The sequence below is a fragment of the Hylobates moloch genome, unplaced genomic scaffold (assembly GCF_009828535.3).
Source record: "Hylobates moloch isolate HMO894 unplaced genomic scaffold, HMol_V3 SCAFFOLD_5, whole genome shotgun sequence".
Taxonomy (NCBI): Eukaryota; Metazoa; Chordata; class Mammalia; order Primates; family Hylobatidae; genus Hylobates; species Hylobates moloch.
The window spans coordinates 16,672,196-16,699,780 of record NW_026652280.1 but is presented as its reverse complement, the minus strand read 5'-3'; the positions used below and the strand labels follow the sequence as shown (position 1 = coordinate 16,699,780).

The 27,585-nt window shown below is 38.0% G+C and overlaps 1 protein-coding gene across 1 annotated transcript in view; it reads left to right on the top strand.

The window, feature by feature from the left end:
- Window positions 1-27,585, top strand: part of PHLPP1 (PH domain and leucine rich repeat protein phosphatase 1) — a 261,580-nt gene that overhangs the window by 198,088 nt on the left and 35,907 nt on the right. The window contains 2 exon segments of the mRNA XM_032152107.2: window positions 2,616-2,771; window positions 24,673-24,873. Coding sequence (XP_032007998.1) covers window positions 2,616-2,771; window positions 24,673-24,873 — 357 coding nt within the window.

Genomic DNA, 27,585 nt, shown 5'->3' with positions numbered 1-27,585 from the left:
AACAAATGCTTATTCAATGCAAATCCCAAATGCTCTATTGTTAAAGAATTTAAACAGTATTCGTGTGTGTGTGTGTGTGTGTGTGTGTGTGTGTGTGTTTAACACGTGGGACAAAAAGAGTATGCATTGTTTTTCTGTTTATAGTGTTGTTCAGTTGCAAACTCTGTATGAGCCCTGTTGTTGATGTAATAGGCAAGGCTGGGCACCGTGGCTCTTGCCTGTAGTCTCAGCACGCTGGGAGGCCAAGGCAGGAAGATGGCTTGAACCCAGGATTTCAAGACCAGCCTGGGCAACACTGCAAGAACCTATCTCTGCAAAAAATAAAATTAGCCAGACATGGTGGTGTGTGCCTGTAGTCCCAGCTACTTGGAAGGCTTGAGGCAGGAGGATTGCTTGAGCCTAGGAGGTTGAGGTTACAGTGACCTATGATTGCATCACTGCACTCCAGCCTGGGCAACAGAGCTGAGACCCTGCCTCTTAAAAAGAAAAAAAAAAAAAAAAATTCAGGCAAGGCAATGATTCATTAAAATTGATTTAATACTCATACTTTGTCTATCCAAGTAAGGTATATAAAGAGTTTGACAGGGCCAGGCACAGTGGCTCATGCCTGTAATCCCAGCACATGGGGAGGCCGAGGTAGGCGGATCACCTGAGGTCAGGAGTTCAAGACCAGCCTGACCAACATGGTGAAACCCCGTCTCTACTAAAAAATACGAAAATTAGCTAGGCGTGGTGGTGCACGCTTCTAGTCCCAGCTACTCTGGAGGCTGAGGCAGGAGAATCACTTGAACCCAGGAGGCAGAGGTTGCAGTAAGCCAAGATTGCGCCATTGCACTCCAGCCTGGGCGACAGAGTGAGACTCTGTCTCAAAAAAAAAAAAAAAAAGAGTTTGACAAAAGAGAAATTATTAGAGGTGGAAATGTATTAAAAAGGAAAGAAAGTATTTTAATGTTTAGACAGTACCCAGAAGAATTGAACTAAACCCAATAATTAGCATTCAGTATTCGTCCTATAGTTGATATTTTTTATTTGGAAAAATAAAGATAAAAGATTTTATCACCTTTTAGTTATTTATGTGGTAAAGGATAAATATATATATATATGATGCACCACATGCTGACTTAATAGGCTGGAGTGACCATTACAGAGACTACCATTACCCTGTGGTAATGGTAACTGCATAGATAATCTGGCCTGGATAATCTGTCTTGTCACACTGATATCTAAACCTGCCAACTCAGGGATCTTTAACTGGGGCCTGTGGTATCACAGGGTTGAGACAGGTTGCTAGCATCTTTGTGGGCAAAGAAACTCCATTTGCTATTTAAAGTGAATAAGTTATTCCCTAATGTTATGGGGATTTTTAACTCTTGTGGATTGAAGGATACAAAATTTGGATTAGACGGGAAGAGTAAGTTCAAGAGACCTATTGTGCAGCATTGTAACTACAGTTAATAACAATGTCTTGTATTCTTGAAAATAGCTAACAGAGTAGATTTAAATGTTCTCACTACAAAAAGTATGATAAATATGTGAAGTAATGCATATGATAATTAGCTTGATTTAGCCATCCCACAATGTATACATATATTAAAACATGTTTTACACCATAAATGTATGCTAATTTTTGTCAATTAAAAATTAACTTTAAAAAATTGTGGGCATTTGTGAGTGAGATCAGAATGGTGGAAAACAGGAGGTGGATGAGGAAGCCTCGTTCTTTGACAGCAGATTAATAAATTAACTCTTAATTTATTAATTAGGCAGATAAATTCTTAATCTAAAGTGATCAGGATGCAAATTGTAACCTCACTTTTCCCCACCCCCCAGATGTCTGTTTAAACCCAGGGCCTGTTTTATTCTCTGTAATGTTGGAGAAGTCTGAAGTGGTCATAATGTAGATTTACATTAGATTAACAAGTATTCATCATCTCTGACAGTTCTGATGACCTTTACAAGAAACACAGCCAAGCTTCCAAACAGCTCTTTAAGTCTCTCAAGAAAATAGTGGATTAAGTACATGCTGCTCTTTCGGGAGAGAGTCTCTACCTTGGTCTAGGATTAAGCTAGAAAAAACAGACATACAGCCAGGGAAGTGAGACAAAGAAGAAACAATTAGGATTGTGAAATGCAACTGAGGAAAAACATAACATTTTCTCAGTTGACATTTGTAAAAGTTTGATTGAAGAACCCTTTATTTAATGCAGATCCTGTAAGTAAAGACTGCTCAGTTGTGTTTATTCAGAATCTCTTATGGGTAAAGCACCCAGCATTCTGGGACAACACAAGATACAAGCCCTACTCTGGAGAAGCATGCAGCCTTTGAAAGCTTGCCTTGTGACCCTAACAAGATTAGACTGATCTCTTCAGTGCGTATATCTATAGAACTTGCTTTTTGCTATGTAGAGCTTCTTTGGTCAATATTTGTTTACATAGTTTTCTCCTTCCTCCTTTTTTTGGGTATAGAAAGTATTGAAACACAAATAGTTCCAAGTTTGAATTTATATTAAAATGAATTTGTAGTTGCTTCAAGTGAATTTGTGATTTTTGGAGGGTAATTTTAAGTATTCTTCTACTCTTTTTCATTTTTCGGTCTTTTGTCCCTTTTTATACAGCTTATTTTGTAATAGCAGTCTCCGGAAACTACTGGCAGGACACAACCAGTTGGCAAGGCTGCCTGAAAGGCTAGAAAGAACCTTGGTGGAGGTCTTGGATGTGCAACACAACCAGCTCCTTGAGCTCCCGCCTAACCTTCTGATGAAGGCTGACAGGTAAAGCCGTTTGTCTTGTTTATCATCTGAGTCTATAAATACTCCCTCATTTGTATCTTTGTCTTTTGTGACCTGAGACTGTATGAACTTTCTGATTATGTGTCTGTCCCAGATTTATGAAGGAAATAGTTTTGCCAGCCATTTTACTGACCATTTTGTAGGCGATGGAGTCAGGAGCAACCTATAGATTCTTTATTAACTTTGCTGCTCTCTGGAGCAAAGTAGGATACATTGTCCATAAACGTGTCATGGTGATGTAGGTGTAAAACAAGGATGAGAAGTGTGCTCCTCTGTTACTACCTGGTCACATCCCATGCCAGGCTTAGCTTAATTATCTTATGATTAATTAAGCTCTGTTCCCGCTTTCACATGTTTGGGACTTTGGGAGATGGAGATGAATTGTCCCAGAGTTAGCTTAGTTGTTGTTATTGTTTTTTGTTGTTGGTGGTGTCTTTTGTTTTTTGATTTTTTGAGAGTCTCACTCTGTCGCCTAGGCTGGAGTTCAGTGGTGTGATCTCGGCTCACTGGAACCTCTGCCTCCCAGGTTCAAGCGATTCTCCTGCCTCAGCCTCCCAAGTAGCTGGAACTACAGGCATGTGCCACCATGCCCAGCTAATTTTTTGTATTTTTAGTAGAGGTGGGGTTTTGCAACATGTTGGCCTGGCTGGTTTCAAACTCCTGGCCTCAAGTGATCCACCCACCTCAGCCTCCCAAAATACTGGGATTACGGGTGTGAGCCACCACGCCTAGCACTTACTGTTTTTTAATCAGTCCTTCTTATCTTTATCATAATTAACTCTATATTCAATTCAATTATTTTGTTTTGAACAAACAAAATTTTCCTAAATTACTTGTATCATACACTAAGCATTTGAAGTTGTTTTGAATGGGAGGGAGAGGTTAATTTCAACATTAAATGAAGCTCTGTGATTTTGTTGTGATAAGTTGCCACATGCAGAATTTTCTTTAAAGAAAGCTTTAAGTAACAGTGGCTGTTAACTTACTTTGGAGCATCTTGTTTGCTTCAGAACCCATGTGCATCATTCTAAAATGTTTCATAACCTGAGTTATTTTGACTTCTGCTCCCATGTTTATTTTTAGGGAGTGACCATTACTTTAGAGACAGTATGAAGGATGTAACTTTTAGTGTATCTCATAATGAAGACAAAAACTTAAATTTAATTTTGCTTCTAGAAGTGCAGAGAAGAGAAGGAAATGATGACAGATCTTTTTACCTTACAAAATAAATGTTGGCTGTGTTTCAGCATGTGTCATATTATGTGGGTGAAATGGCCGCCTGCGATCTCTGGCTCTCCTAAGCCGAATTAGATTTCCCACTGCATGTTCCTAACTCCCTGAGCTTACTCCTGCCGTAATACCCATCACACACTGTATTGTAATTTCTTGTTCACTTGTCTCCATTATTAGATTACTAACACCATGCGGCTAGTGACTGTGTCTTAATTATAGTTTTATCATCAATATCTTACACTGTCTGGAATAAAGGAAAGTGCTCAAAAAATATTTGTGTAATAAATGATAGAGAATTTAAGGAATTTCAAATACTACCTTCATTCCTGGCTTTATATTTTTTTCTTCCTCATCTTTTCCATAAATCTTTAATAAGATTAAAAAAAACTTACTACAAAAATATGACTTACATTTGGTAAAGTGTCCAACTTTTAAGCGTACTGCTCAATGAATTTTTACATATTATAGAAATGGTTGCAGGGACCACCTTACCCAGAACCAGATATAGAACATTTCTAGCGCTCTTCTTTTTCCTTTTATTCTGTTTTCCTCACTTAAAAAGAAAATTATTTTCAGTGTACTAATGTAAGTTATAACGAATTCCAACTGGAATAATTATAAAGAAACAATAGGCCGGGCGCGGTGGCTCACGCTTGTAATCCCAGCACTTTGGGAGGCCGAGGTGGGCGGATCACGAGGTCAGGAGATCGAGACCACGGTGAAACCCCGTCTCTACTAAAAATACAAAAAATTAGCCGGGCGTGGTGGCGGGCGCCTGTAGTCCCAGCTACTCGGAGAGGCTGAGGCAGGAGAATGGCGCGATCTCGGCTCACTGCAACCTCCGCCTCCCAGGAGGACGAGTGCCCTCACCTGGCGACAACAAACGTCTCAAAAAAAAAAAAAAAAAAAAAAAAAAAGAACGATGAGAGAATGGAATTGTCATATTGTAATTGGCCAGTACTATGTCATCCTTCTGGTAAAAAGTGAAATGTTTCAAGATCATTGAAAGAATTCTTGTTTTTTGGTTTTGTTTTTGGTTTTTTTTTTTTTTTGAGACTGAGTCTAGCTTTGTGGCCCAGGCTTGGAGTGCAGTGGTGTGATCTCAGCTCATTGCAACCTCCGCCTCCTGGGTTCAAGTCATTCTCTTCCCTCAGCCTCCCAAATAGCCGGGATTACAGGCGCATGCCACCAATTCCAGCTAATTTTTGTAATTTTAGTAGAGATGGGGTTTCCCCATGTTGACCAGGCTGGTCTTAAACTTCTGACCTCAAGTGATCCACCCGCCGTGGCCTCCCAAAGTGCTGGGGTTACAGGCATGAGCCACCACACCAGGCCAGAATTCTTGTTTTTGCATTAATATCAAAGCACAGTGTGCAGAGACAGATGACTTTAGACATAATGCTTTTTGGTTGTGAATACTATAAAATTTGATTTCTTCTCCTATGGAGAATTATAAGTTATGTCATAATGAGAATCCACTTGTTCCCCTAGAGTTCTACACTGAATCTGTAGAACCAAATAAAGGAATGGATTTAGGTTTTAGGAGTCTGAGTGAAATAAAAACCATTTCTGAATCTGGCCAATTCTGGTAAGTTCACAACTATTAAAGGTTATCAGTGCTAGAATTTCCAATAGATAATAATCATTCTTTATTCATTTCTGAGAATTTGATTTTACAAGGACATTTCTGTGTTTCATTCTCTGGAGACTGTATTTTCATGTTTAGATGTGTTTGGACAAGGATTTAAGTAAGAACAGTTGTAGTTTTAGGGGATTGTGATGACTCCCAGGATTGAGAACCACTGCCTTCATTGTTGGCTTTGTAATTCTGTGCAGGTCATTCTAAACCTCAGTTTTCTCATTTTGCTGATTTGTACAATTCCTAAACGGTACCTGTATGTTGGAAAAGGAAGGATTGTGTGAACTGGAACATGAATGTGAACTGGACAAAGATGTGACAAAGATGTGAACTGAGCCACTGGAAGTACACTGCTATCGTAAGCTAGGCCAGCAGTGTTAGCTAAAGGCATTTAGGCAGAAATCCCCGTACAAATAGACTGACCTGTCTACAGCCAGCTGCATTTTTGAAAACAGGGACCGTGGGGGACAATTTGCCAGCCTTTGGAGGCTGTGAGGGGAGGACAGGGCAGGGTAAATGCATTTCTGGCACAGGAGAGTTCTGGAGTAAAGGGTTGGGTGAATGAGAAGGGGCAAATACCTTGCTTTTATTTTATGAGAGTAAAACAAATGACCAAAAAATGGGAGCAATAAGAAACTTTTTCAAGAAGGCGTATTCCCGCACCTTTTGTTTTCCAAGCTCTAATTGCTACATCTCCAGCATAGCATAGCAACTGATTTAGTAGAATCAGAGAGAAAAGTTAAGATTGTTAATTACTTGGGCAGACAGGATTATGTGAAGGGGGTGGGATAAATTTGATTAGTTGTTTTTTTAAACCATATTTTTGTGTTAGTTCACTTGTTAGAAGATAAGAAAAATAACATTTTCTAATGATTTCCACTAAATTATTGCCTTTAAAGGTTAATACTTATCCTCTTTGCACAACCTCAATAATGGAGATTTTTACCTACCTATTTTTAAAAATTTTATTACTTTTTTTTATTGAGGCATAATTTAAACTCAGGAAAATTTACAAATATTGTGTATTTGGTTTGATGAGTTTGAGGGGGGAATGAATAAACTAGTACTGACAGTTGTTGAAGTAGGCCAACCTGGAAAACATGAAATTTAAAATATTAAGGACAGTTTTTAGGAAAGATTCTTTGTGACTGGCTTCTTGCAGGTGCTTTCAGTTGTGATTTGTTTTTGTTCACATGGTTCAGTGTAGCAGACATCTCACTGAGTTTAAATCACTGTGCTGGATGCACAGGACATTGAGAAATGACTAAACATAGGAATTAATCCTCAAGAAGCTTACAGTCTAATGAAGAGTTTAAAGTAACTGCACAATAAACTATAGTGAAAGGTAGGTTTAAGAAGGTAGAATAGACGGAAAATTATAAGGTTGGTCTAGTATAATTTAGGCTCATGGTATAATGAGCAACATTTTGTTGTTGGATGATACAAAGCTATGTGTTTGGCAAATAGCTGCAGGCATTGGTGAAACTTTGCTTCAGTTGCCCTTCCATTCAGTTTGCTACGTAATACAAATCTTAAAAATATGTAAATTCCTTTTTTATTTTTTTTGTGATAATAAGTTATGGTTACAGTTCTGTGTTTTGTTATATAACTGAGGAAAGGGCTTTATATGTTTCAGTGGTTCGTGCTCTTAAGTAGAACTTGCACTACCAAGTGTCAAGAGAAATATCAGAGAAGCATGTGTTACTGGACACAGAACAGAAGACCACATTTTGACTCATGAGAGTTTTCCTTTGCTCTGAATTTTGCCTGCTAAAGCCAGTCTCATAGTTTTAATTGCATGATACTGTCTGTTAAGTATTACAGGGCCAGACACAGTGGCTCACACCTATAATCCCAGAACTTTGGGAGGCCAACACAAGAGGATTGCTTGAGCCTGGGAGTTTAAGACCAGCCTGGGCAACATGGCAAGACCCTGTCACTACAAATTGGAAAAAAAAAAAAAAAAAAAGGTCAGGTGTGGTGGCACATACCTCTGGTCCCAGCTACTTGGAAGGCTGAGGTGGGAGGATCCCTTGAGCCTAGGAGTTTGAGGCTGCCATGAGCTCTGATCACACCACCTACACTCCAGCCTGGATTACAGAGTGTGACCGTGTCTCAAAAAATGAAAAAAGTTATTACAGCTTTAGAATAGTATATATTAATCTGCTATACCTGGTAGCAGGAAGCTATTTGGTAACCAAATAAGAAACGGGAATCTACGCTACATTAGACAACTTTTAATCATCTTCATCTTCCTCTAAATACCTGAGGAAGATATTCTAATCTAGATCATGGGCCTAGATTTCTCATTTACCTGTCTTTTTAATTAGAGTTGAGGATTTTCCTGATGGAAACCCCAGAAGAGTTTCAGATAATTAGTTGTCATCAACAGATGGGTGCAGGGAGGGTAGACATTCTCCATGGGTCACCGGAGTGGATGAGACATTGCCAGAGGGACTGCCATCCTTCTGTTTCTTCCTGAAATCTTGGCAATGGCTGACTCCCTGTCCACCTAGCATCTGCATGCACATTTGATGGCCAGACTGCTTCTCCTGATAAAGTCAGCCTAATTAACAAAGCCAAAAATGGACCCTTTAAAGGAGAGTTATAGGTCCCTGCTCTGGGAGGGCAGCCAGGTCTGTTTTTATTCCTGGGTGGACTAGTACAAGGTATTTTCAGGGGCAGAAGTTGGGGAAGTGTATGTTCAAATGAGCTTCGTGGTAATTGCTCATGTGTGTTTATTAAATATTCCCAGAGTATTAGTCACATTACAGACCATAAGTTTTAGTGACTCAGAGAGAATATGTGTAAATATCAAAGGGACTAAAAGGGAACAGAAAATTTAGAAGAGCGTGATCCATTGACCATGGCAACTGGTGCATTTTGGCAAAGACAGATATTTCTGGCATTTTAAAAATCTGAGTTGTAGGCAACTATTTTTTTTCAGTGACGAGGGCTATCTTTTGATGTTCTGATGTATCGTGAAGTTCTGATGTTTTGAGAGTGAAATTCTGATGTTTTGAGAGTCACAGTGGACTAAGATAGTGTTTCTCAAAGTGTTTTCAGAATTTCCTAGAGTACTTATCAAACATGCAGATTCTTAGCTCTTATCTCAGGTCTTCTCACTTCGATTTTAGAGGGATAGTCTGGGAACTGTATGTTTATCAAGGCTCCCTCAGTGACTCCAGTGCAGATGGTCTGCTGAAAACACTGAAAGCTTAAGATGACCCAGGTACTACTGCTGAAACAAATAGATTTTTATAAAAGAAGGATTTTAATAGAAAAACTGAATGTGTCTAGAGATATTTCTAGATAACATATACATCCCCTCTGCTTTTTAAAGTGTTGTGTTTCTCAAATATTTTAAGGTATAGTTCTTAACCAGGGTTATTATATCAAAATCAACTGACAAGTTTTTCAAAACTAGAGAATCAGTCAGTGATGTTTAGAATACTATGAAGGGGAAGAGAATTTTCATTCTTTTCTCTCCCCTATTTCTCCCAAAAAGATCTACCTCAGTCCTGGAGAACGGAGTTGGGTGGGGGCATTGGAAAGTGGCTGATTATGTAATCTTAGCAAGATTGGAGTTCTGGTGGCAAACTCCATTTTTATTAACCAGAACAAACCAGAAAGGTTTAGCCAGAAGCTTCCAAGCATTCATGTGTTCAGCTGTGAACATTTCTCTGAGATTGAAAAGAGGCCATTCGTGGATTATCAGAAGAGTTCTGCCTGTACTCTGAGAGACTGCTTTGGTAATCTTTGCCCCTGTTTCTCTGATGCTCCTAAAATGGATGAGATGGTCAAGTCCACCCTGCCAGTGAGGGGTGTGTGTATCCCCAGAAACCATGAAAATGCATTAGGGGTTTTTGCACCATGATGATTCTCAACTCCGCCAACCATCAGAATTCTGCTATATAGATTTTGAGGCCCCACCCTGGCCTACTTAACAAGAATATCTTCAAGTTGAAGTTGAGAATTCTGCACTAAGGAAAGCTCCCTAGAGAATTAGGAAGTGCAGCCAGATTGCACCCTACTGAGCTAGAGCATCTTCTGTGAGAAATATTGTTCCTTTAGCAGCGCCAAAATGTGGTAGCCCCCATCTTAATTCAGTGAGAGGGTAATTTATAAATAAAAAGAGAAATAAGCATCAATTCCCAGCAATTACACTTTGACTTTATCCCTGTTATACCTTAAGGTTTTGTGTCAAGCAGTGGCAGAATCAGAAAAACTATGGGGAAGAGAGAAGAGGGGAGCTGGCAGTAGGGCTTTAGGTGGGTCTACCACTACCACCTAAGCTTAGGTATAAGTAAGTACAACTTGAAGGGATAGCAAGCCAGAAATACAGTTATTGAAGGAAAATTGGCAACTGGATTCGTAAAGAGGAAGCGAAGCAAATGGGGAAAACTAAAGGTTCTACAAGACAAATGAACCAGAACATCAGAGGACACACAGCCCTTCCCTACTCCATCCAAACAAAGAGATCCCTTAATGCGTCTGCACTTATCTATGCTGATAGAAGATACAGCACCGAACTAAGAAACTTGTAAAACAGCCTGATACCGTGAAAATGACTGGGAAAAAGATGAACGATCTATATTGAGTTATTGGCTCCTAAAATGAGAAAGCAAAAAACAACATATGTCCACTGTCGAATAGTTCGTACCCCAAAAAATCTATTGTGAAGCCTAAGAAAACTATAAGACAACATTCCCAGCAAAATCAAATATAGTCAAGTGAACATTTTATGATATAAAAACAAAAAAATTAAGGAACTAAGAACAAAGTGGACAAACAGGAAGGGCTGGAAAGAAGTGATTGAACTCAGAAAATGGAAGAAAATGACAGTTATCTGAGAAATGAGGAGTAATTACAGAGTGCCCAAGGGAGAATACACCTGAAAAATTAATAGGGGACATAAAAGAAACAAAGGAAAATGAAGAGAATGAAAATAAGATAAAGAATTATTTGAAAAAGTTAGAGATAAAATAGTGGAAATGGAAGACAGATCCAAAAGGCATAACATTTGTATATGTGTCCTTGAAGAACAAAGAAAAAAAAAATTGACAGAACTATTATTTAAAAATATCATTCAAGGAATTTTTTCAACAACAAACAAAATATCTTAAAGCACATGTGAAAAAGAGTATCGATTGGGTACCTGGAATAAACCCAGAATGTTCAATTTTAAAACTTATTGTATTAAAACTATTAGATTTTGAAGATATAAATAATTATGACCACCAGTAAAAAGATAAAATAGTTTTAAAAGGCAAATATTTAGATTGTCATTAGACTTCTCAAAAACATTATACAATGCAAGGTAATAATGGAGTAATGTTTTTTAAAAACTTAATAAAAGATTGACTCAAGATTTTTATATCAAGCCAAGTCTCCTTTAAGATCTAAGTTGTAGAAAACTGTTAAACATGTAAGCACCAAAAACATAAGCAACAACTAAAAAAATAAATTGGATTTGATCAAAATTTAAAACTTGTGTGCTTCAAAGGATCAAGAAAGTGAACATGCAACCCACAGAAATATATCCGATAGGGGACTTGAAAGAACTCTTACAGTTCACAATAAAAAAGACAAATAGCTGAATGAAAATATGTTCACAGGATTTGAATAGACATATCTCAAAAGAAAATATACAAATGGCCAAGAAACACATAAAAAGATGCTTAACATCATTAGCCATTGGGGAAATGTAAACAAAAACCACAATCAGATATGACTTATACCCACTAGGGTGGCTATAATCAAAAAGACAGTAACAAGTATTGGACAAAATGGAGAGAAATTGAAACCTCGTACACTGCTGGCAGGAATGTAAAATGATGCAAGCACTTTGGAAAATAGATGGTCAGTTCCTCAAATAATTAAACACAATATTACCCAGCAATTCTACTCTTAGGTATATACCCAAGAGAAATGAAAGCATATATGTTTACACCAAACTTGTATGTAAATGTTGATAGCAACATTATTCATAACAACTGGAAAGTAGAACTCAAATGTCTATCACTTGATTAATGGATAAACAAACTGGTATAATAGATAGTGGAATATTAATCACCAGTAAAAGGTACTAGTATATGCAGTAACATGGATAAACCCTGAAAGCAGTATGCTAAGTGAAAGAAGCCAGACACAAAAGGACACATGCTGTATGATTCTTTTTATATGAAATATTTGGATTTGGCAAATCCATACAGATAGAAAGTAGATTCAGGAGATGTGAGGAAGGGAGAAATGATGAGTGACTACAAATGGGTATAGAGTTTCTTTATGGAATGATGAAACTGTTGTGGAATTATATGGTGGTGATGGTTGTGCAAGTTTGTGAAAAAAACTAAAAAATCACTAAGTCACACAGTTTAAAAGGGTGTATGTTATATTATGTGAATTATGTTTCTGTAAAGCTGTTTTTTAAAGACCTCAAGGACTTAGAGATCTGTGCACCCATGATCCCTTCTCCAGGAATCTACTAAAGCTGTTAAGTCTGATTCAAAACCTGTAGTCACGTGTAGCTTTTTAGATATACACACACCATAAAATTCATCCTCTTAAGAAAGTATGTAATCCAGTGGCTTTTAGTAGTAATTTAAATGAATTGTAACTTATAAATATATAAAACTTAGTTAATTCATTGTATTAGTCATATTTTAGGTGCTCAGTAGCCACATGTAATAGTGGGTACCATGCTGGAGAGTGAAGACATGGAACATTTCTGTCCACACAGAAAGCTGTATGGGCATGATGTACCAGAAGATAAACTTATCCAACCAAGAAATAACTAGTATATTTTAGCAAAAGGAATGATAATGAGCATTTTGGTATATATAAATGTAGATTTCAGACTGAAAGGTGAGAAAGAGGGTGGAAGATTAATATACAAAATGTGGTGACAAACTGCTAGTAATGCAGCTTGACTGGAAGTGGTGGCTCATTCATGTAGTCCTAGCACTTTGGGAGGCCAAAGCAGGAGGATAGCTTGAGGTTAGGAGTTTGAGACAAGCCTGGGCAACATAGCAAGACCCTGTCTCTACAAAGAATTTTTAAAATTAGCCAGGCATGGTGGCATACACTTAGAGTCCCAGCTGCTTGAGAGGCTGAGGCAGGAGCCTCTCAGGAATCCTTGAGTCCAGGAACTTGAGGGTGCAGTGAGCTATGATTGGACCACTGCACTCTAGTCCGGGTGACAGACCCTGTCTCTAAAAACAAAATAAAAAACAATGCGCTTAGAAATGGGAAGAGAGAAAAAGGAGAAAGAGTAAAGTAGAAGGAGCTTATTGATTGCCATCTAGGCAATAGGTGTAACTTACAGAATGCTGACAAAAACTGGCAAGCCAGATAAGAAATGATTAAATAAAAATCCAAGGGGATAAGGTCATTTAATAAGACATAAGTACAAAGATAACCATAGAACAAAAATACCAACTTCCTTAAATACCAGAAAAATTAATGTATTAAAGGAGACATAATATATATCCTATAGAGAGGGAAACATGACAAATATGAATATGAAATAATTATGACAGAGTTGAGACTCAGATATATCAGTACATGTGCTTGAACCCAAGCTTCTATTGCCTTCAAGAGACCCATCTCACATGTAATGACATCTATAGACTCAAAGTAAAGGGAAGGAGAGAGAGCGATCATGCAAATAGAAAACAAAAAAGAGTAGGAATTGCTATTCTTGTATCAGATAAAACATACTTTAAACCAACAACAGTAAAAAAAGAAATTGCATTATATAATAAAGGGTTCAGTTCAACCAGAAGATTTAATTATCCTATGTACATACTCACCCAACATCAGAGCATCCAGATTTATAAAACGAATACCAGATCTAAGAAAAGAGATAGCGATACAGTAAAAGTAGGGGATTTCAATATCTCATTAAACAGACTATCAAGGCAGAATACTAATTCTGGACTTAAATTTGACATTTGACCAAGTAGACCTAGTAGATGTCTACAGAATACTCCATCCAACAACCACAGAATATACATTCTTCTTATCTATGCACAGAACATTCTCAAAGATTGACTACATGCTCAGTCATAAAGCAAGCCTCAACAAATTTAAAAATTTAAATCCTGTCAAGCATCTTCTCAGACCACAGTGAAATAAAACTAGAAATTAATACCAAGAAAAACTCTCAAAACCACACAAATAGGGCCGGGTGCAGTGGCTCATGCCTGTAATCACAGCACTTTGGGGAGGCCGAGGCAGGAGGCTCATGAGGTCAGGAGATCAAGACCATCCTGGCTAACACGGTGAAACTCCCATCTCTACTAAAAAAGAAAATACAGAAAAATTAGCCGGGTATGGTGGCATGTGCCTGTAATCCCAGCTACTTGGGAGGCTGAGGCAGGAGAATTGCTTGAACTCAGGAGGCAGAGGTTGCAGTGAGCCAAGATCACACCACTGCACTCCAGCCTGGGTGACAGAGAGAGACTCCATCTAAAAAAAACAAACAAAAAAAACAAAAAAAACCCATGAATACACAGAAACTAAACAGTTTGGTCCTCTGATTGACTTTGGAATAAACACAAAATTGAGGGAATTCTTTAAAACAAATGAAAATAGAGACACAATATAGCAAAGCCTCTGGGATACAGCAAAGGGAGTGTTTATACCACTAAGTGCCTACATCAAGAAAACAGAAAAATCTCAAGTTAACAACTAATTGTTGGACCTAAAGGAACTAGAAAAAAACAGAGCACACTGAACCCAGAGCTAGCAGAAGAGAAGAAATAATTAAAATCAGAGAACTAAATGAAATTGAGACCGAAAAAAAAAGAGTCAGTGAAACAAAAAGTTGCTTCTTTGAAAGGATAAACAAGATTGATAGACTACTCACTAGATTAAGAAAAAAAAGGGCCAGTCACGGTGGCTCATGCCTGTAATCCCAGCACTTTGGGAGGCTGAGGCGGGCGGATCATAAGGTCAAGAGTTTGAGACCAGCCTGGCCAATATGGTGAAACCCTGTCTCTACTAAAAATACTGGGCATGGTGGTGCATGTCTGTAATCCCAGCTACTAGGGAGGCTGAGGCAGGAGAACTGCTTGAATCTGGGAGGCAGAGGTTACAGTGAGCCAAGATGGTGCCACTGCACTCCAGCCTGGGTGACAGAAAGAAAAAAAAAGATCCAAATAAGCACAAATTAAAAATGACAGAGATGAGATTACAGCTGATAGCACAGAAACAGAAAAGATCCTCAGAGATTACTGCAAATATCTCTATGCACACAAAGTAGAAAATCTAGAGGAAGTGCATAAATCCCTGGAAACACACAGCTTCCCAAGGTTGAACCAGGAAGAAATCAAAATCCTGAACAGGCCAATAATAAGTTACAAAATTGAGTCAATAATAAAAATCTACCAATGAAAAAAAGCCCTGGAGCAGGTGAATTCACATCCGAATTCTACCAGACATAACAAAGAAGGGCTGGTACCAATCTTATTGAAACTATTCCAAAAAATTGAAGAGGCAGGATTCCTCCCTAACTCATTCTGTGAAACCAGTATCATCCTGATACCAAAATCTGACAAGGATACAACATAAAAGGAAAATAACAAGCCAATATCTCTGATGAACATAGACACAAAAATCTTCATCAAATAACTAGCCAGCTGAATTCAGCAGCATATCAAAAAGATAATTCATCATGCTCAAGAAAGCTTTATTCCTGGGATGCAAGGATGGTTCAATATACACAAATCAATATATGTGATTCACCACATAAACAGAATTAAAAACAAAAACTGTATCATCTCAGTAGATGTGAAAAAAGTCTTTGATTAAAATCCAGTATCCCAATATGATAAAAACTCTCAACAAACTAGGCATCAACAGAATGTACCTCAAAATAATAAGAGCCATCTATGACAAACCCATAGCCAGCATCATACTGAATGGGCAAAAGTTGAAAGTGTTCCCCTAACACTGGAACAAGACAAGTATGCCTACTCTCACCACTCCTATTGAACATAGTACTAAAAGTCCTAGCCAGAGCAGTCAGGCAAGAGAAAGAATAAAGGTCATCCAAATAGGAAAAGAGGAAATCACATTATCCGTTTGTTGATGATATGATTCTATACCTAGAAAACCCTAAAAGTTCTCCAAAAGACTCTCAGACTTGATAAACAACTTCAGAAAAGTTTCAGGATTCAGAATCAGCACCCGAAATCAGTAACATTCCTATACACCAGTAACTTTCAAGCTGAGAACCAAATCAAGAATACAATACCTTTTACAATAGCAAAAAAATAAAATAAAATACCTAGGAATACATTTATCTGAAGAAGTGAAAGATCTCTAGAAGGAGAACTATAAGAGACACTGATGAAAGAAATCAGAGATGACACAAACAAGTGGAAAAACATTCCATGCTCATGGATTGGAAGAATCAGTATCGTTTAAATGGCTATACTGCCCAATCTACAGATTCAATGTAATTCCTATCAAATTACCAATGTCATTTTTCATGAAATTAGAAAAAAGTTATAAAATTCATGTGGAAACACAAAAGAGCCAAATAGCCAAAACAATCCTAAGCAAAAGGAACAAAGTCTTAGGCATCACATTACCTGACTTCAAGGTAATATACTGCAAACGCTGTAGGTAATGAAAACAGCATCAAACTGTTACAAAAACAGACACATAGATCAAAGGAACAAAATAGAGAACCTGGGAAGAAAGCCATACACCTACAACCAACAGATCTTTTGACAAAGTCAACAAAAATAAACAATGAGGAAAGGACACCCTGTTCAATAAATAGTGCTGGGAAAACTGGCTAGCCATATGCAGAAGAATGAAACTGGACCCCTACCTCCCACCATATACAAAAATTAACTCAAGATGGATTAAAAACTAAAATATAATACTTCAAAGGATGCAAATCATAGAAGAAAAACTCTTCTGGACATTAGCCTGGGCAAAGAATTTATGACTAAGACCTCAAAGGCAAATGCAACAAAAACAAATATTGACAAATGGGACTTAATTAAACTAAAGAGCTTCTGCACAGCAAAAGAAACAACAGAGTGAACAGTCTACAGAATGGGAGAAAATATTTGCAAACTATGCAACTGGCAAAGGACAAATATCTATAAGAAACTCAAATAAGAAAGAAACAGCCCCATTAAAAAGTGAGCAAAGGACATTAATAGACACTTCTCAAAAGAAAAAATTCAAGCTGCCAGCAAACATGAAAAAATGCTCAACATCACAATCATCAGAGAAATGCAAGTTACAACCACAATGAGATACCATCTCACACCAGTCAGAATGACTATTAAGTCAAAATATAACACATGTTGTCAAGGATATAGAGAAAAGAGAACATACATTGTTGGTAGGAATGTAAATTAGTTCAACCCCTGTGGAAAACAGTATGAAGATTTCCCAAAGAACTAAAAATAGAAATACCATTCCACCCAGCAATCCCACTACTGAATATGTACCCAAAGGAAAAGAAATCATTTATCAAAAAGACACTTTCCCTGCACTCATATGTTTATTGCAACACTGTTCACAATAGCAAAGTCATGGAATCAACCTGTGTACCCATCGGTGGTGAATTGGATAAAGAAAATATGGTACATATATGCCATGGAATACTACACAGCCATAAAAAAACAAAATTATGTCCTTTGCAGCAACATGGATGCAGCTGGAGACTGTTATCCTCAGTGAATTAATACTGAAACAGAAAAATACTACACATTCTTTCTTAATACATGGGAGCTAAACAGTGTATACACATGGCCATAAAGCTGGAAACAAGAGACACTGAGGACTCGGAAAGGGATAAGGGATATACGGTTTGAAAAACTACCTATTGGGTACTATTTGGTGGTACCCAAATATTTGGGTGATATCTAAATGCCAGCATTACACAATTTACCCATTTAACAAACCTGTACATGTACCTTCTGAATCTAAAATAAAATATACATGTACTTGAACTTAACTCACCCCCAAAATGGAAACAACCCAAATGTTCCTCAGCTGATGTGTGGATAAACAATGTGTAGCCATATGTGAATTATGAATTATATCTCAATAAAGCTGTTAATAAAAAAAATAAGGAAAATAGTACCTCAGGTATGGAGGGATACTTCTTTAACATTATATACACACACACTTAGTCCTAAAGCCAGTTTCTTAATGGGGAAACCCCATTGGTATTTCTACTAAGATTAGTAACAGGACAAGAAAGCCCATTATTTTCACTCTTATTCAATGTTGTATTAGATATATTAGCCAGGTAATTAGACAAGAAAAGATCAATTAGAGGCATGAGTGTTGGGTAAAGAAGAGATAAACTATCTCTATTGCAGTTAACATGATAGTATACTTGGAAAACCCTAGAGAATCACTGACAAATGAATTCAGACAACAATATATTTCAATAAAGTAGCAGGGATATAAAGTTAATATGCAGAAATCAAAAGCCTTTGTATACACAAACATAGCCATTGGAAGACATATTATATTGATAGTGAAAATCCCATTTAAAATAGCATCAAACAAGGTTAAATACTTAGGAATAAACAAGAAATGTGCAAAAACTATATGAATAAAACGTTAAAACACTTCTGAAATTTGCAGATTTGAACAAGTGGAACAATATTCCTTATTCTTGGATAGGATGACTTAATATTATTAAGATATCAGTTTTTTGTAGATTACTTTGTAAATTTAACACAATCATCATGTAAATACCAAAATGCTTTTATAATCAAGTTAGACAAATTGATGCTACTGTTCATATGGTTAAAAGAATCATATAAGAATAGCTGGGAAAACACTGAAAAAGTAAAACTATTAATACAAGGGAGAGACAAACCTTACCAGACAGCTAAACATGTATGTTTTAGTTTTTTCTACTGAGAAGGCCTAGAAGTAATGACACACCAGTAGCAGGAAGTATATCTAGACATCAAGACCTTGGTTTTTGGCTGGGTGCCGTGGTTCCTGCCTGTAGTCCCAGCACTTTGGGAGGCCGAGGTGGGCAGATCACCTGAGGTCAGGAGTTCGAGACCAGCCTGGCCAATGTGGCAAAACTCCGTCTCTATTTAAAAATACAAAAATTAGCCGGGCTGGTGATGCACGCCTGTAGTCTCAGCTACTTGGGAGGCTGAGACAGGAGAATCACTTGAACCCAGGAGGCGGAGGTTGCAGTGAGCCGAGATCGGGCCATTGCACTCCAGCTTGGGCAACAGAGCAAGACTCCATCTCACAACAAAATAAAATAAAATAAAAAGACTTTGCTTTTTAAGTATCATTCTTCAACAAAAGGAATCAGGTGTCCTTGGAAACAGGATTGAGTGTAGGGCTAGAGCAGGCTGAATACAAGATGAGCCCAAAAGTAAAGAAATGCTCACAAAATGATGGGAGCATGTCAAAGGATGCATGAGTCAACTTGAAGGAGCTCCCAGTGGCCACATTTGGGACAATGTGAGCAAAAAGTACACAATGATAGTAATGAATTCTATCCAGCAGAATAAAATAAACATCGATATGACCATACTGAAGTAAAACAAGTAATTAGGTAAATAAATTGGGAGAGCTCTTGCAAGATAATTCCATCTAACAAACTATAAGTAGAGGGAATCATGAAAATAGAAAAATCATTTGGCAAACAACACAGAAATGATTGTTACAAGCACAAATGCTAAATAAATGGGCAAAAATATGAGAAACAGAAGAGTTCCATAGTCTCAGATGATCTCTCCACACGTTTATTTAATTACAAAAGAAAAAATTATAACTTTGCAGTGGAGATGCTTGGCAGACACCACCTTAACCAAGTAATCAAAGTTAATATCTCCAATAATAAGACACATTGGCGTCACATACATCCTGATGTGATGCCCTGAGAAGGGCACAACCTCTGTGATATTTTTGCCAAAAGTGCATGACCTTACTCTAATGATGATGAAACATGAAACCTAAATTGAGAGACATTTTACAAAATACTTGTTGAGTACACTTCAAAAACATCAAGGTCATCTAAGATAATAAGACTGATTGGAGGAGAAAGGAGGACTGATAATGAAATACAACGTAAAGTGTCAGCCTTGTGAAGATAGATGGAACTGTCAAAAGTACTTTGTTATAAAAACAAGCAATAATAAGAAACTTGGAATATTTACACTTCTGGAATGCTTTGGAGACAGAAATCAGGGTTGCCTAAAAGTAAGAGTTTTGCTGGGGTTAGACAGTTGTGACTATGTGGATTTTTAATGGTATATAAGTCCCAGTACAGATTTCCAGAAAAATCATTTAACGATACCTGGTGTGTCTACAAATAGGTAAATCTGTTATGGTACCAAATCCTGTGCCCTGTTTCAAAGAGAGAATTTGGCTGTAAAATTTAAGGGTGTGCTGGAAATTACTAAAAAGCAAACAAAACAAAATATAGATGAGTCAAATGGACAGAATGTGCCAAGGAGAGCAGAGCAATTGCTCAAGAAGCAGGAAATGGATTTGTCTCACTGTTGTTGTGGGTGACTTTCCAAACACTTTAGGGCAGAAGCCATATCTGTGTGTCTTTTCTCTAAGACTTTTGAACTTTATGCTGAGAGAAGTTCTTGAGTACTGTGCTATTTACTAACTTGTTTTAAGAATTGAGTTTGAAATGCTGTGCACACGTGGTCTTCACATTACATGCAGGTGCCCTGCTTGACCCTCTAGCTCTTTTAGAAAAAAAGGACCTATGAAAATGTCCCCACAAAAAGGTTTTTATAATTATTTTTCAACATTTGAATTTTGGAGACACATGATAGAAAACTGTGGACTTGCGACTGATGAAATCCGAGTTTTATTTCTGTCTCTGCCACTAGTTACTATTGAGCCATTGCCAAATAATGTTACTTTCTCAGCTTTGAGTTCTGTCTTTCGTGAAATATGAGAAGGTATATTTCTGGGATGATGGAAAAATCAGATAGAAAATAATGGCCAGGTGCAGTGGCTCATACCTGTAATCCCAGCACTTTGGGAGGCCGAGGCAGGTGGGTCAGTTGAAGTCAGGGGTTCGAGACCAGCCTGGCCAACGTGGTGAAACCCTGTCTCTACTAAAAATACAAAAATTACCTGGGCATGGTGGTGCATGCCTGTAATCCCAGCTACTCGGGAGGCTAAGGTGGGAGAATTGCTTGAACCTGGGAGGCAGAGGTTGCTGTGAGCCAAATGCTGCTGCACTCCAGCCTGGGCAACAGAGCAAGACTCTGTCAGAAAAGAAAAAAAAAAAGAAGAAGGAAGAAAGATCTGTGGTATCTACAAAGTACCTTACAAATGAAGAGAAAACAGTCATATGTTACTGCTTTTTCTCTAATTAGAAGAGGATGCTTAGTGAAAAATGTTATATGGATGAAGCATGAAATAGCTGTTGGCACATTAAACCATCTTTGTATAGTATACTTATTGCAAAATTCTGTAAGGAAGAAGCTTGAGGATAGTTATCACATCATAGAGAGTTGAGACCTGACTCAGCCCTTTAAGAATTTAGCTTTTTTGCAAGGTTGAAAGCAGAGAGTGGGGTTCTGGAGCCTATTTATTTACTAAAATTGTTATCCATCCTGGAGAAACTTTGCAAAACTGAAGTATTCGTTCATTCTGGTGGAAGGATGAAATGTAGACTATTAAACCAATTTAAGTTGTCTCCTGCTGAAACATTGTGAGGTTTTAGGAAGAATGGCTTAAGTGAATGGGTATTGAATTTAATTTTCCTGATACTATGATAATAAAAAATATTTTTAGTCCAATTGTTTGCTCTTTTGACAATTAACCAGCAAGGTGATTAAGTCAGACTTTATGCAGTTCAGATGATGTCCTTTGGAACCACTTCATGTGGTTTCAACTAACTAGTTTCATTTCTTGGAGGTGGATGATGCTGGCAGTTTCCCCCTTAATTTTGCATAAAAGGTATATAGTTCCTTAATTACAGACAACTTTCAAAAAGATGAGAGGATAAATCTTTGAGGAAATCACTTTCTTCCCTTTATTCAGATGCCATGAGGGGTTTTTTAAGTCGCTTGGCAGCTTTCTAGATGAGCATTCACTTGTCTGTTTTTAAAACATTCCCTCTTTTTCTGGCCTAAAAAATATGCAAACATGAATTCACATTATTTTATCTCGTGTGTGTGTGTGTGTGTGTGTGTGTGTGTGTGTAACTACATATTTCCTAGAGAATTCTATTTTTGTCTTTTTTCTTCCTTTCTTTTTTTTGAGCCAGAGTTTCGCTGTTGTTGCCCAGCATAGAGCGCAATGGTGCTGTCTTGGCTCACTGCAACCTCTGCCTCCTGGGTTCAAGTGATTCTCCTGCCTCACCCTCCCGAGTAGCTGGGATTATAGGTACCTGCCACCACACCCGGCTAATATTTATATTTTTAGCGGGGTGGGGGGTTTCACCATGTTGGCCAGGCTAGTCTCGAACTCCTGACCTCCGGTGATCCACCCACCTCGTGCTGGGATTACAGGTGTGAGCCACTGTGCCCAGCTGAGAATTCTATTTTAATGAAATTATTTTGTATAGTTTCCCAGCCAACACTAGTCCTCGATATTTTAGGGCAATAAAATTTATTTCTTACATCGTAATTTATTCTAATGCTACACTAAAGAAATTCTTAACAGGAAATTAGGTGGTCTAAATGGGATCTAAAGAAACAGACTCATAAAAATACTCTAAACAGCGATGGTAAACAACTATGGTGCTGAAACTTGTTTCCTTCCTAGTTCAAAACCATTTCAGAAACTGCAGGAGTGACCTTTATTTCCTTCTCTGTAGCACACACGACTATAATTTCCCATGACTATTTATGGTCTGGACAGCCCTTCTCTAACTTCCTTTTTTTTTTTTTTTTTTTTTTAAATGTCAACGGAATACGTGTTTCTTTAATGGAAAATGTTCTATTTTGGGGAAGTTGCTTTTCCTCAGATAAGTAATGGAGTTGGTGTTTGTGTGTTGAAGGGGTTGTACAAGATTGAAGAGTTTTAAATTAGCGGACTGAGAACGTGAAGTGACAGTCCTGGTGAGGACTCCTCCTAATAGCCTTTTTTTTTTTCTATCCAAGATTAAAAATAACTCTGCCTGGTATTCTGTATTCTTTTTAAGGATGATTTCATTCTTTTTTTTTTTTTTTAACAGATGGCAGAATAGTCCTGAATTGAATAGTGAAAGTTTCAAACCAAAGTGATTGAAATGAGGGAATAGTGTGGCTCATCAACAGGGTTGATCTGGGGGGCCAGGGGGAGGCATGGGAGATTTGACCCTTCTAACTCTTGCAGGCGAGTCCTATGTACTGAGCACTGTCTCTTTCCCACCTGCTGCAGCTGCACAGTTGGACATTCGTCATGAATCAGGAGGGTCATCTCTGACTCCTGAGCATGACACAGTCCGTGCCTTTGGAGTGATTTGGAACCTCATCACAGCAAGAATTTGCTGCCATTCCCCAGCCCTGCATTGTGCGTTTAACTACATTTCACAATCACCGTGGAGGATTTTTTTTTATTGTTTTTGACAATTTTAGTTATCTTAGTTATAAAACCATTCTTTATATTTTATCCACTTTTTTTTGTTTGTTTTTGAGACGGAGTCTCGCTCTGTCACCCAGTCTGGAGTTGCAGTGGCGCGATCTCTGCTCACTGCAAGCTCTGCCTCCTAGGTTCATGCCATTCTCCTGTCTCAGCCTCCTGAGTAGCTGGGACTACAGGCACCTGCCACCACATCCGGGCTAATTTTTTGTATGTTTAGTAGAGACGGGGTTTCACCATGTTAGCCAGGATGGTCTCGATCTCCTGACCTCGTGATCCGCCCACCTTGGCCTCCCAGAGTGCTGGGATTACAGGCATGAGCCACTGCACCTGGCCTTTATCCACTTTTCACTGTAGCATCTGGAAACTGTGGCAGCATATATATTATCTTGTTTGTTTGTTTTAATGTAAAATTTATATAAGTACAATATAAATACAGAAAAGTGGTCAGATCGTAAGTGTAGCACTTGCTGCATCGTCTGAAAGTGAGCACACTTGTGTAACCAGCACCTGCACTAAAAAAACAGAACGTTACAATATTCGAAATGTTACACGGTGTCTCGTGGATACTGCCTCCTTTCCCTCCCTACCTAAGAACATTATGATATTCGAAACGTTACACGCCGTCTCCTGGATACTGCCTCCTTTCCCTCCCCACCTAAGAGTTACTGCCATCCTGACTTCTGTTACTACAGAGTAATTTTGCCTGACTTTGAACTTTATATAGTTATGGTATCATGCAGTGGGTCTCCTCTTGTATCTGGCTTCTTTTGGTCATTATGTGTTTGTGAGATTCATCCTGTAGATACATGTTGTTTTAGTTCTTTATTCTCATTGCTACATCATATTATGTTGTTTTAATACAGAGCAAATTTTCTCCTGCACTTGTGAAAGTCGGTAAAATGTGCTTTGGACCTTATACTGAAGAGGAGTCAAGTCATTATGTGATTTAGTTGCCCTGTGATCTAATACTTGTTTTATTAGTATAAGAACCATTTATTATTTATTTATTCACCTAATTTTTATAGAGGCAGGATATTGCTTTGTTGCCCAGGCTGGTCTCAAACTCCTGGCGTCCTCCTGCTTTTTTAGCAAGAACTTTTGATTACAAAATAGGAAATTGTTTTTCTCTTCCTTAAGTCAGAATATTAACTTTACCATATCACTTTCTCTTCCACTCTCCGCCAACTATAAAAATAATTGCTTCCTCTTACCTTTGTGCTTCCATAAAAATTGATTGTATCTCTGTGTTTAATACATATAGCTATTGTGTTCATCATAGTTAGTGGATCACAAATACAAATGCCTGCTAATTGAACTCCTTGAAGCCAGGGCTTGTCTTTTCAATTCATGTTTCTGATTCCAGCTTCTAATATACCTAGTATCAAAGCTTTTAGGTTTCTTGAGGGTTTTTGTGACTTTTCAATGGCGTTTTGTTGCATTTTGTCATTGTAGCCTGAGATTCCTGAACGCATCTGCGAACAAACTGGAAAGCCTTCCTCCAGCCACACTTTCCGAAGAGACAAACAGTATCTTACAAGAGTTGTATTTGACAAATAACAGCCTCACAGACAAATGTGTGCCCTTGTTAACGGGACACCCCCATTTGAAGATCCTTCACATGGCCTATAACCGACTTCAGAGTTTTCCAGCAAGGTAAAGGACAGTTGTAAAGCTGTGTTCTGAATTGCATTCCTCAAAGTGTATTCATAGAAAGGTGAAGGCTGAAATATTTATTTCCCAGGTGATGTCAAGTTTGTTTGCTTGTTCCTGTTCCATTCACAGTTTCCTTTATGTAAGCTATGATGGCATTTCCCTAAAGACAAGTAGATTGGTTTTCCTCGTATGTGTCCAAAGACCTAATCACAAGGATGTGTTCTTAAGATTTTGAAATAAAATGTGTTGTTTAGCAGGTATGTTTTTTCTTTTACTTCTTTTTAACCAGTCAGATTAATTTTTAAAAAAACCATTATCCTAGAGCCAGGTGTGGCGGTGCGTGTCTGTAGTCCCAGCTACTCGGGAGGCTGACATGGGAGGGTCACTTGAGCTCAAGAATTCGAGACCAGCCTGGGCAACATAGTGAGACCCTATCTATTAAAAAATAAAGTAAATAATAAAGTTTCCAAAAACATTAACCTAATAGGGTATGTGGGAATTAGAATGTAAACCAGGAACCTGAAAATCCTTCATTATCTACCAACTTTTATATTCATATTCATGATGTATAGAACAGTGATAGACTCCACTACCACAGAAACTGTAACATTGCAAATTATGGCTGTCAAAATAGTCCATTTTTAATTTGTTTTTACTTTAATTTCTAATTTTCGGGGAGCAGTGACATTATATCTAGCTTTGAGTGAGTCTGCGTGCTGAGCCTACTGTGAGGATTTACCCTGTTTCCATTTCATTGGCTTTTATCCATCTAACAAGTTAGGGCTTGGAACACACACCTACGCATCAAAGAAGCAAACACTAACCCTTCTGGTATTCTGCTTGGTAACTGCAACTCAGCACTGGGGCCAAATCAAAACACTATCATAGCCTCCCTCTGCTGCCTTCAGGGCTACCAGTCTGTTCAAGCCTTTGCTGAAGAAGGAAGGCCCGTGTATGTGTTGACTTAAAGTATTGCTCTGTTTTTGGCGTAATGAAATATTTACTTTCCTCCTCATTTGATATTAATAATTAAACTATTTTATGCTTACGTCCATCTACTTTTACTTCACTATGGAATGGGGAAGTGATATTTTTGGAAAAAACCATGATAATCACATAACAGCAACCTATCTGAAAGGGCTCATTGTCCTTTCAGATGATGAATATCTAAACTCTGCAGAGGAAAGGATCATCAGCTCTAATTCTGAGGATATACCCCCAGTGACCCGTGCCAGGTGTAATCACCCACCCTAAGTGCAGAGAAACTTTTAACACACCTTGTAAAAAATCCATCTAGGAATAAATTCTGTCTCCCTGTGGTTGTGATCTGGCTTAGTAGCTCCCCTGCAAACCAGACTACTTTAAGAGCTGGGTCTGTGACCTTGCTGTCTCCTCAGCCTCACATCTCACACAAGGCCCACACTTAAATGGTTGCTGAATTAAAGAACGGGACCACCATCTGGTCATTTTGTCTTCACATCTTTTGCCACCTTCTTTTTATGTGGCGAGTTGGAAATTTCTTTAACTTTTTCTTTTGGGGGGCCTGTTTACTGTGCTTTTAATAATTTTTCATGCACCATTACCCATTAGTTTCAAGGCATAAGGGCTGGCATCTGCTTCTGGTGAGTCTTCAGGAAGCTTACAATCATGGCAGAAGGTGAAGGGGAGCCATTGTGTCACATGGTGAGAGAGGGGGCAAAAGAGATGCCAGGATCTTGTGTGAATGCACAGCGTGTGAATTCTCTGATTACCATGGGAAGGGCATCAAGCCATTCACGTGGTATCTGCCCCATGACCAAAACACCTCCCACCGGGCCCCACCTCTAACATTGGGAATCACGTTTCAACATGAGATTTGGAGGGGACAAATAATCTAAACCATATCACTCTATTTCTTTCAAAATATAACATATTTAAATAATATTCTTAGAAATTCGGGCTATCATAGATGGATTACTTCATAGTCTGTGTACGTATTGTTTGTAGTATATTCTGATACCACACTGGATGTATATGATATTAAAAGGTCTGACTTCATAAGATAAAAACTTAGTTTTTACTGTATCTTAGGCATATATTTATTTTCAAGATAAACAAGGTAATTTTTATATTTGAAAGATGACAGAAAAATAATACAGCGTTTTTTTTGTTAAATTGTTTAAAAGTGTATTGTGACAAATGAAACTATAACAGGTAGAAACAATACCAAAAAATGTAAACTATTATTCAGCTTATGGGTCTGAGTCACACTAATGGGGAATCCTGTGCTTCTTGGAGTCTAGCATCAGCAGGAGTGGTAAAAGGGTCAAAAAAGTGCCAGATACTATTACAGTGATTGCAGAGGTGGAGGCATTGTTTTTTCTTTCAAATTTATAAAGAATGCAAGAAACCCTGATTCTGGAATTTTTCTTTAGTTGGTTATTGTAATTATTGATGAAGATTATAGATGAGGAGGATTGAACAATAAAAGACATTCTTAAACGGAAGTATTAAATTAATTACATTAGAACATATTATTAAGATAAGGTTGGAAAGATTCCTTCTTGGTAGATGTTTAGAACAATTGAGAGAAATGTCTTTTGGCCCTGGTGTGAATTTGGGCTCTGCCAGAAGTCCAAGAGGTGATCCAAATGGGCTTTTAACACACCCCTTGCTCCTTACCACCACTTTGTATTCATCAGTGATGTCAGAGGAATTGGGGGAGTGGGGGTT